Source organism: Dipodomys spectabilis, unplaced genomic scaffold (assembly GCF_019054845.1).
Source record: "Dipodomys spectabilis isolate Male_0828 unplaced genomic scaffold, ASM1905484v1 ptg000511l, whole genome shotgun sequence".
NCBI lineage: Eukaryota > Metazoa > Chordata > Mammalia > Rodentia > Heteromyidae > Dipodomys > Dipodomys spectabilis.
Genome location: NW_024871188.1, coordinates 828,383 through 838,945, shown reverse-complemented (window position 1 = coordinate 838,945; position 10,563 = coordinate 828,383). Strand labels below are relative to the sequence as shown.

The window sequence follows — 10,563 nt, the reverse complement described above, 5'->3', positions numbered from 1 at the left end:
CGGGGGGGGGGGGGGGGTCGGCCGGGGCCACACCATGGTGTCCCAGTGACCACGCGAGGCCATCCGATGCTCTCAGGGGCCAAGAACACGGAGGCTGCCATCTGCGGGAGGCCCCGGGGCCTGGCGGGGACAGAGTCCTCTGCTGGCGGCGCCCAGGGCCCGGCCTCCCGAGGCCGGTGAGGAGGCTCCACCTGCTCTGTCTGCGGGAGGCCATGGGGGCGGGCCCTGTGGCCCTGAGTGGAAGACGAGCCCAGCCCGCGCTGGGCAACTGGTGGCCTGGCTGGAAGAGGCCCGGCGGAGGCCCGGCTGGCAGAGTCCAGGCCAGCGGAGGCCCAGCTGGCGGAGTCCAGGCCGGTGGAGGCCCAGCTGGCGGAGTCCAGGCCGGCGGAGGCCCAGCTGGCGGAGTCCAGGCCGGCGGAGGCCCAGCTGGCGGAGGCCCGGCTAGCGGAGGCAGGGCTAGCGGAGGTCCGACAGAGGCCCGGCCGGCAGAGGCAGGGCCAGTGGAGGCCGGGCCGGCGAGGCCCAGCTGGCGGAGGCAGGGCTAGCGGAGGCAGGGCTAGCGGAGGCCCGACAGACAGAGGCCCGGCCGGCAGAGGCAGGGCTAGCGGAGGCCGGGCTGGCGGAGGCCCGACAGAGGCCCAGCCGGCAGAGGCAGGGCTAGCGGAGGCCGGGCTGGCGGAGGCCCGACAGAGGCCCGGCCGGCAGAGGCAGGGCTAGTGGAGGCCGGGCCGGCGAGGCCCGGCTAGCGGAGGCTGCACTCGCCGCCCTGCAGCCGCTCGAGCTCCAGCGCGCGCACCAGGTCCTGCACGAAGCGCACCTCGGCCGCCACCTGCGTGGCCAGCGCCTCGTAGCGGTTCTCCAGGCGGCTGAAGCGGCGCTTGAGGCCGCCGGCGCCCAGCAGCGCCGCCCGGGCCTCCTCCTGCGCCTGGCGCCGCAGCGCCTCGGCGCGGTGCAGCTCCTGGCGCAGCCGCCGCACGTCCTGGCCGAGGCCGGCGCTCTCCTCGCGGTACCAGGCCTCCTTCTCCTCGTAGATGGCCGCCAGCGCCTCCACGTCCTCGCGGCACAGCCGCCGGCCGCGCTCCAGCTCGCGCAGCCCCTCCTCGGCCGCCGCCACCTCCTCCAGCACCTTGGAGAAGCGCTCGAAGTTGGCGTACGAGTTGTTGGGCGGCATGCTCGAGTGCGACTTGATGGTGTACTCCTTCAGCCGCGTGGTGCGCAGGCGCCGCCGCTCCGCGCGCCGCCCGCCGTCCTCGCTGCGGACCGCGCGCCGCCGGATGGCCTGCGGGGATGGGGGGGGGTGAGCCCCGCCGCCCGCGCGGGGGGGGGGGGGGGGGGGGGGGGAGCAAGCCAAGGCCTCACCTTGATCCAGGAATGTTCCAGGCTCTGGGCGATGGTCATCCTTCTCCTGAAAGATGCTGCCCGTCACCTTCGCATCCCCCCCACACCCGTGTCCCCCGTGTCTCCCCACGGCAGGTGGCAAGCAGCCCCCCCACCCATCCCAGGCCCCCCGACAGTTCAAGTCCACACCGTCCCACCGGCTATGGGGAGCGGGTTCCCGCCCCGGGGAGGCCGTGGGGCCAGAAGCTGGCTGGGCCTGAGCGATAGGGACTCTAGATTTTTCCTTGTTTGGTGTCAGCCATGGGGTTTGAACTCTGGGCCTGGGCGCTGTCCCTCAGCTCTTCAGCTCAAGGCGAGCCCTCTACCACTTGAGCCACAGCGCCACTTCCGGCTTTCTGCTGGTTCATTGGGGATCACAGTCTCACAGACTTTCCTGCCCGAGCTGGCTCTGAACGGTGATCCTCAGATCTCAGCGTCCTGAGTGGCTGGGCGCCAACTGCCGGCACTGGCTTTTCTTTTGTATGCTGGGCCTTGGGCTTTTGCACTGCTTGGTGTTGTGCCCCAAGTCTAGCTGAACAGCTCGGGCAGGCCTACAACTCCTGATCCTCCTTCCCCAGCCTGCCAAGCTCTGGAATATGACAGGTCGGCGCCATCGGGTCCAGGCCTCTATAGATAGTTTTCTAGGAAAGACCTACACTGAACTTTTGTGTGGAACGCTGCCTATGCATTTCCCAGCTTGAGGGCAGCGAGGGCCCCCAGCCTCTGCCCCCCCAGGCCCAGCCGCCACATACTTGGGGTCTTTGACCAAGAGGCGGCGGATGAAGTCCTTGGCCAGCTCGCTGGTGCTGCTGAAGTACTCCTCATCAAAGTCGTAGTTCACAGCAGAGATGTTGGTCAGGGTCTCCTGCTTGGTCTCCCCCAGGAACGGGGACGCGCCACTGAGGCTGGAGCAGAGGACGGGCCTGGGTCCCCACGGGAGCTTCACCACCCCGCTACCCCACTCGCACTAACTACCAGGGAGAGGGGGTGCATCCCCCCAAGCTCAGGCTTCTGGGTGGAGGCTCACTATAGGAAGTAGCAGCCATCCACTAGGGTTGAGCAGGGCGCACGGCCCTGCCACTGCTGGGGCTTCTGCCCTGATGCTCTGCTCTTGGGGGTGCCTGGGGGAGGGGGTGACGGATGAGCCCCGAGTGCAGCCATTTGCACAGGGACAGGCGGCAGGAGGGAGAAGACAGGCCACCTGTCAGGTTGTAGGCAGGCTGAGGGCATCAGCAGGGGCTCCCTGGCTCCTGGAGCAGGGTCCCACGGCCTGCGTTCTATTCTGGGCGCCTCCTGTCCCTCACACACGGGCTGAGTGGCAGGCGCAGGGGTGAGCAGCGGGAAGGGGCGCTGCCCAGGGAAGGGGAGCACAAAGCCGCCCCCCGCCAGGGGCCTGCAGGGTCACCCCACAACTGGCTGGCTGGGTGGGTGGAGGCAGCACGTGCAGAACCACGCCCCTCCCTCCCTGGCCCAAGCGCCCCCAGACCATGCGCCGGGCTACAGCACGTGCCAGGATGCGGCACAATGACACCAGCAGTGGAGCCGGTGAGGCCGGACAGGTACTCACAGGATGTAGGTGATGACTCCGATGCTCCTGTGGAGACAGGTGGGGGTCAGCGCAGCCAGAAGCAGCCCCCTGCTCGCAAAGCCAGCGCCCCCTCCTAGAGGGCCACACCCCGCCCCGCTCCACAGGGGCTGGTACCCTACAGGGCCCTATTTGGTCCCATCTCAGGATAGGGCCCCCTGACCATTCCCAGGCAAACCAGGGCTTGGAACAGAGCAGAACGCACCACGCACAGTGTGCGCACGGGCCTGCTGTGGTCTGGGCTGAGGTCGGCAAACCGCTCAAGGGTCACTACATACAGAGCGCCACGGGCTCCACAGCACCACGCGGTCAGCTGCCCCCGTGCACAGACACACGAGCTGGGGCTCCCGGCAGCCGGGCCACAGCCCACGGCAGCAGCGCCCCACACCCCACACCCCTGCAGCCCCCCCACAGCAGGGGGCGAGCGAAGAGGGGGAGCGCAGGCCGTGTGCACCCCAGGACAGCTGCCCACTCACCACATGTCTGCCTCCAGGCCCAGGGGCTCGTAGTTAACAATCTCAGGAGCTGTGGGGACGGGGAGAGCGGGTCAGGTACAATGGGACAATGGAGGCTTTCTCCAGCCCCACCAAACTTGGGGGTTCATGACGAGGGGGCCTGGTACACAGGAACGCTAGATCATGACAGGCCCGACTGAAGCCCCGTGGCCCCCCATCACGCCCATGCTTCCCGGGTCGACCAGGCCCTGCTGCTGCCCCAAGGGGCCTCACCCACAAATTCAGGCGTGCCAAAGATATTCTTGAACTCGTTGCCAGCCTCGATCTTGTGGGCGATGCCGAAGTCGATGAGTTTGATGCGGGGGCTGGGCGCGTGCTTGTCCAGCAGCATGATGTTCTCAGGCTGGGGGCGGGGGATAACAGGCTGAGGCTGGCACCAGCGCAGGGATGGTTCCCCATAGACCCCAGCCTCAGCCCTGCGCCCCCCCACCCCCTCCCAGCTCACCTTGAGGTCAAAGTGGGCAATGCGCTTGGAGTGCAGGTAGTGGACGCCGTCCAGGATCTGCTTGAGGAACTGCGTGGCCTCATCCTCGGTCAGCGATTCCTTCTCGGCCAGGAAGTCAAAGAGCTCCCCGCCGGACACGAGCTCCAGGATGAGCACCACGTCCGTCTTGTTCTCAAAGACGTCGTGCAGCGTGATGATGTTGGGGTGCCGGATCTCCCGCAGGATGCTCACCTCGCGCTCGATCTCCTCGCGGCTCACGCCCCGCCGGCTGGATGACAGGCGGCGCTTCTTGATGAACTTGGCGGCGTACTCCTTGCCCGTGCCCTTCTGCCGGCACTTGCGCACAATGGCAAACTGGCCGCTGTGGGGAGGGACCGACAGGGGGGCCAGGGGGTGAGCAGGGCAGCCCCAACACCCGACCTGCTGCCCGGGGTGCCTACAGCAAGGCCTGACAGTAACCCACTGTGAGAGGGGAGACAGGAACCCCGCAATCCAGCCATGCCCAGCACCCGGTGCCTCTCCCTCCCCAGGAGACCAGGCAGAACTAAATGAGACCATGTCCCCAGGGCATATGAGACAAAAGCCTGGTCCCTCAAAGGGGCCTGGGGACCCCTCTCAGCCTCTCCGCTTCCTGGCTGGAGACGTGACACACTGCACCCACAATGCGTCACACCATCCAGCTGCCCAACCCCACGCAGCCTTGTCACCTTGTGCCTGGAGCCCCCCAACACTGGGCTAAATAATCTTTTCTCTAACAAAGCAATATTTGCACGGAATGTAGGGGGGGTGTTGCTTGTTTGTTTACAAGCACCTTGTGCACAGCAAGCAGGTGTGTCCAGGGGAACAGAGAAGAAAAGACTCAAAGGGTGACCCCTTAACAGGTCTGCAGAGGCTGATGGAGGGCGGTGAGCAAGGGTGCTCCCCTGTGCGATTCTTCCTGATCAACTTTTGGGTTAAGGAAAAAGAGGCCTGGGGGCAGGGCGCCTTGCCTGGCAAGTGCGAGTTCAAACCCTAGTATTGCCAACCAAGAAAAAGTGCACTGACTTCTAAACAAAGTGCCAGGTACCGGTGGCTCAGACCTGTTACCCCAGCGCTACCCAGGAGGCTGAGATCTGAAGATGGAGAGATGGAGGTTCAAAGCCAGCCAGGGGGGAGGGGAGGGGGTGCACCGGGGGCTCTCTGGAAGCTGGGACACACAGGGGTTGGAGCTGCAGGAGGGAGCAGCATTGCTAGCTTATTTCAGATCACAGACTCCCATACTCAGACGAAAGACTGTAGGTTTTTCCCCCCCATAGCCACCTTGTGTGGCTTTGTGACAGAAGCCACTGACACCATACTGATGGACAGACACTTGTGGGCCCAGGAAAACACAACTGTCAGGCCCCGCCCACCCCAGCCCCTGCACCTGCCCACCAAGCTGAGTACACTCTGTTCCTGTCCCTCTCCGCCCCCCATTTTTGTTAAGGCCTCCCACTTCCATCTGCCTTTCCCTCCCTTCCTGTCTACACCCTTCCAGCAGCAAACCCCCCATCCCATCACGACTGGGATGGGAGCCTGGGGGCTGAGCTGCCCACATGGAGAAGCCATGGTGAGTGAGATCTGTTTCCCCAGCTCTACTCCAAGCACAACTAGGAAACAAGGAGGCCGAGGATTGAGCTCACCCAACAGGCAAAAGATGCTGGTATGGGCTCAGATTTGCATACTAAGACTTTTTGTGTGTGCCAGTACCAGGGCTTAACCTTGAGGCCTGGGTGCTCTTTCTGCTTAAGGCTGGCACTCTACCACTTGAGCCATAGCTCCACTTCCAGCTTTTTGATGGTTCACTGAAGAGTCTTGTGGGCTTTTCTGCCCACAAGGCTGGCTTTGAACCTCAGAATCCTCAGATCCCAGCTTCCTGAGTAGCTAGGATGAAGCATGAGCCACTGGCTTCCAGGTACTTTTTGTTTGTTTGTTTGTTTGAGAGGGGATCTCACTGTGCTCCCCAGGCTGGCGCCAAATCCCAGGGCTCAGAGGTGGCTCTAGCCTTGGTCTCCTGTGCGGCAGGGAACAAGGGTCACCTCCCCCGACCCCTCCACCCCCGCACCCCAGGAAGGGAAAGCCTTTGGAGACAGGAGCTCTGAAGAGCAGATGAAGTCACGCACTGTCCGCCTGAGCTGACAGATGGACAGGTCCGCCGGTCCGCGCCATGAGGCGGGAGCTAGAGAGGAGGCCCAGTAATGCTGAACCTCAGGTTAACCTCCTCCCCGAGGCTCTGGTGCAGAGGGCTGGGAGAGAAGAACTTTGTGTGCATGCGCACGGAGCCACCGGCCAACATCACCCAGCAGCCAACGCCAACTGTGACCCCACAGAACCAGTCACCTGCTGCTCCCCATTACCACAGCAACTCCTGCCTGGCTCCCCAAAGGCAGTCAGTAATTAGACCCCAGGAGACAAGTTTCTGTGGGGACAGGACCCAGCTCCCTCCTCCCTCACAGCCACACAGCGCGGCAGCGGACCTGAGCCGAGGATGTCTGCGGTCCATACCCTCTGCTCATGCCCACCGTGACACCATGGCCATGAGCAGCCACGACGGGCACTTAAGAATGAAAAGGAGGGCCGGGCGCTGGTGGCTCACGCCTGTAATCCTAGCTACTCAGGAGGCTGAGATCTGAGGATCGCGGTTCAAAGCCAGCCCGGGCAGGAGAGACCGTGAGACTCCTATCTCCAATAAACCACCAGAAAACTGGCAGTGGCGCTGTAGCTCAAGTGGTAGAGCACTCGCCTTGAGCTGAAGAGCTGAGGGACAGCGCCCAGGCCCAGAGTTCAAGCCCCACGACCGACAAAAAAAAAAAAAAAAAAAAGAAAAGGAGGGCAGCTGGCCTCAGGCCACAGATCACCAGTGGCAAAGGCTGGTCCTCCTCCCGGCTGGGGCCTGGAACAAAGTGGGGCGCCTATCCCCCATTGCTCAGATCCTGCTTCATCCTCCCACAATTCTGTCTGGCCTCAGGTGCCTCCCAGTCCCAGGGACTCCAGGTCTCTGGAAATGGGGTGGGAAAATAGGGGACCAAGAAGGACTTAGCAGGTAGGAAAACAAACCTTCCACCCAAAGCACAAGACCAGCAGACACTAGCCTGGGCCGAAGAGCCTGTGGTCAGGAAGGAGATAGACACTCACCCGCAGAGCAGTCTCTCAGATCAGAGCAGACGAACAGATGTAAGAAGAGAATCCACTGGGCAAAGGTAGAGAGGAATGTGCCAGAAAACAAGAGGTTCACCAAACTTTTTTTTTTCCCTTCCTTTTTCGTGGTTCTGGGAATGAACCTAGGGCCTTTCACATGCTACTTTCCTGCTCTATCACTGAGGTGTGCACTCAGCCTTTAAGCTTTTTTAGTGCTGGTACTGGGAGTTAAATCCGGGCCGAGGAACAATCTCTTAGCATTTTCTACTTAAAAGGTGGCACTCTACCCCTTGAGCCACAGCTTCATTTCTGGCATTTTGCTGGCCAATGGGAGATAGAAGTCTCATGGTCTGTGCTGCCTGGGGGTGCTTCGAACCTCAGATCTCAGGCTCCTGAGTAATTAGGATTATAGGCGTGAACCACCAGCACTGGGCTCCCTACTCATTAGAGGCCAGCCACTGAATATTTTCAGCTTTTCATACCACAAGGGTCATCTATTCAGCCTCAGGCAAGCAGTGTGGGGGTCAAGGAATGAATCCAGCTAAGTTCCAAGGTCTTAATTATCAACTTTCACTATTGACTTTGTATGGGGAATTTCCTATCATTGTTCCATGTCACCAAATAGAATTTTTTGGCCAACCATTTAAAATTCCACACACAGGCTGGGGGTGGGGGTACAGTTCAGTGATAAGCACTGTCTAGCAAGTATAATAAGGTCCTGAGTTCCATCTCCAGGACCAATAACATGAAAACAAAAAAGCATAAAACAAACATACAAAAACAAAAAAGATTACATACATCCAGGCGCTCATGCCTGTAATTCGAGCTACTGAGAAGGCTGAGATCTGAGGGTTTCAGTTTGAAATTGGCCTAGGCAGGAAATTCTGTGCGACTCATATCTAGTTAACCAAGTTCTGGACTCAAGAGAGAGCGCCAGTCTTGAGTGAACAAAGCTAAGGGACAGTGCTCAAGCCCTGAGTTCAAGCCCCATGTTAGATACAAACACTACCATCACTTTATTTAAGGAAACTTGAGGGAGTGCTGCAAAGCATGCATGAAGCTCTGGGTTGGATTCCTCAGTGCCACATAGACAGAAAAAGCCAGAAGTGGCACTGTAGCTCAAGTGGTAGAGTGCTAAAAGAAGCTCAGGGATAGTACCTTGAGGTTCAAGCCCCAGGACTGGCAAAAAAGAAAGAAACTTGAGTCTAAGGTCTTGGTTTTTGTCCTTAACACCACTAAAAGTAAAATAATTTAAAAAATAACGGAAAAGAAAGAGGAGCTGAGAATGTGACATAGTGATAGAGTGCTTGCCCAGCATGCATGAAGCCCTGGGTTCCATTCCTAATTACCACATAAGCAGAAAAAGCTGGAAGTAGTGCTGTGGCTCAAGTAGTAGAGGGCTAGCCTTGAGCAAAAGAAGTTCAGGGACAGTGCCCAGGCCCTGAGTTCAAGTCCCACTCAGGACTGGCACCAAAAAAAAAAAAGGAAAAAGATGTTGGGATTCTTGGTGGGTCCAGGAACCAGTGTCCCATAGCCACCAAAGCATGATTTAGTATATGGATTAAAATTTCCTAACTTCAGCCAAAACAGCTCCTGGCAGGAAATCCTAAATTCGCCCACATCAAATAGTGACTTGGGGGGTGGAGGGGAGGCAGGGCTGCATTCTCCGCCTGGCTGATGGAGGAAATGTCGGATAAAGCATTTCAGGATCCCCAAAGAGCCAAAGAACTGTCTCTGTGGCCTGACACAGAGCTCAGTTATTTACATTCCCTCCTGGTGACATCACGGGGCGGGTCTTGGGGTTCCAGGAAGGCTGTCCAGCAGCAAACTCACCAAATAAGGTTTGAGGCTACACACACACACACACACACACACACACACACACACGTCTGGGTCTTGAGCAGAGGTGGGTGGAGGAAGGCAGGGGCACCCTGGGAGGCCCAAACAGCTACCTCACAGGGAGGAGAACCACTGCTTTCTCTCTTAGGTGCTGAACAAGACCTGGGGAGGCTCAAGTGTCCCCCCAAAAAAGCAGATTCTAAGGCTGTTCAAGGCCAGGGCTGTCAGATTCCAAAGCTCAAACTTCCTCCACCTCCCCCCCCCCCCCCCCCCCCCCCCGCCCCCACCACCACACACATATCAGCTCAGGCTCTGCTGACTCACTCCGTAGAGGGACAAAGGGCAGGAAGGGGGGATTTAGCGTCACCCCAACCCCTCCCCCTCGCAGAGCGCGGCTCACCTGCCCAGCTCCTCGCCCATCTCATAGTGGTCCTCCACGTCCTCCTGCCTGAACGTGGCCATGGCGGCGCGCTCGCCTTCGCCGGCCTGGGCTCCAGGGGCGGTGGGGGGGGCGCGGTCGCGGCGGCCTGGGGACGGGGACCCGGGGAGCTCGGGGGTCCCCCACCCGCAGCTCTGCAGGAGACAAGGGGAGGTTCTCACTGGTGCTCGTCCTCACTTCTCTGGACGAGGTCACCGCCGGCAGTCGGGCCCTGGCTCGCGCTCGGGGCGGACCCCGCTGGAAGGCCTCCATCCCGCCGGGCCCGGCCCCCAGCGCACCACGCCCCCGCCGGCCCGCCCGCCCCCCGGGCCCCCAGCTCCCCCGCCAGCTTTCTCCTTCAAGCCCTGCCCCCCCGGTCCCCAAGTGCCACGGCGGCCGCACCTGTCCACCGAGCTGGGCCCGACACCGCCCGCACCGCGCACGGGCCCCGCGCTCCGCAGGCCCGGCTGCCTCGCTGGCCGCCCCCAGCTCCTCCTCCTCCTCCTCCTCCCGCCCCGCCGTCTCGGAAGCCGCCGCGGCGCAAGGCGCTGACGTCACCTCGTGGGCTAACACCCGCCCCGAGGAGGCGGAGCTCAACGCGCATTGGCCCGTAGGCCCGCCGACTGTATGGCATCGCTAGCACGCCCTCGGCTGCCCTTCCGGGAGCCGCACCCGGATACAACCTCGCCATTGGCTGACAGACCCATCTTGCCTAATCTGATTGGCCGGCACGAACACTGACCGAACCCACTGAAATATCGACTTCCGGCAGCACCTGACAGGCACTCTGTCCAGGTGCACACCGCTCGTGTGTAGATGCTTGCTACACGCATTTACGGAGTCTTGCTATGGTACGAAAACCCGTGGCTTTGGTGGTCTACTGGTCCAGCCAAACCAAGCCCCCCATCGGCTTCTCTTCTGACTCCCAGGTTAGTTGCCTGGCCGTCCCCGCGCTGGGCCCCCCGGGCCCCTCATTCATGCAAGCTCACACCCAGCAGCTTCTCAGCTAGCCAGACCTTCACACCCACTGCCTTTCTTCGGATCCGTGGTGGGGCTTGAACTCAGCCTGGGCGCTGTCTCAGGTTCTCTAGCTCCTGGTAGCACTCATACCACTTTGAGCCACAGTTCCACTTCTAGTTTCAGGAAACTAACTGGAGCTAAGTCTCAGACTTTTGTGCCCAGGATGGCGATGCACCACTAGGAAGACAGGGCGAGTTGAGCCACTGGC

The 10,563-nt window shown here is 61.1% G+C and overlaps 1 protein-coding gene across 1 annotated transcript; it reads right to left on the bottom strand.

Moving 5' to 3' along the window:
* Positions 1-656: 656 nt before the first annotated feature.
* Dapk3 (death associated protein kinase 3) lies at positions 657-9,830 on the bottom strand. The gene is made up of 9 exons (XM_042669858.1): positions 9,738-9,830; positions 9,318-9,490; positions 3,923-4,283; positions 3,691-3,820; positions 3,439-3,487; positions 2,945-2,971; positions 2,130-2,282; positions 1,360-1,405; positions 657-1,279 (listed from the first exon to the last, which is right to left on the bottom strand). Exons 2-9 carry the CDS (start codon positions 9,377-9,379, stop codon positions 743-745), a joined length of 1,365 nt encoding a protein of 454 aa, XP_042525792.1. The 5' UTR covers positions 9,380-9,490; positions 9,738-9,830; the 3' UTR covers positions 657-742.
* Between the last annotated feature and the right edge of the window lie 733 nt (positions 9,831-10,563).

Bases quoted from the DNA above. Each gene is read 5' to 3' on its own strand.
- Dapk3 (XM_042669858.1), bottom strand. From the start codon at position 9,379: ATGGCCACGTTCAGGCAGGAGGACGTGGAGGACCACTATGAGATGGGC. The intron at 2,283-2,944 runs GTGAGTACCTGT...CCTCTGCTCCAG, and splicing joins GGAGTCATCACCTACATCCT to CCTCAGTGGCGCGTCCCCGT. The intron at 1,406-2,129 runs GTATGTGGCGGC...AGCATCTTTCAG, and splicing joins CTCTTGGTCAAAGACCCCAA to GAGAAGGATGACCATCGCCC.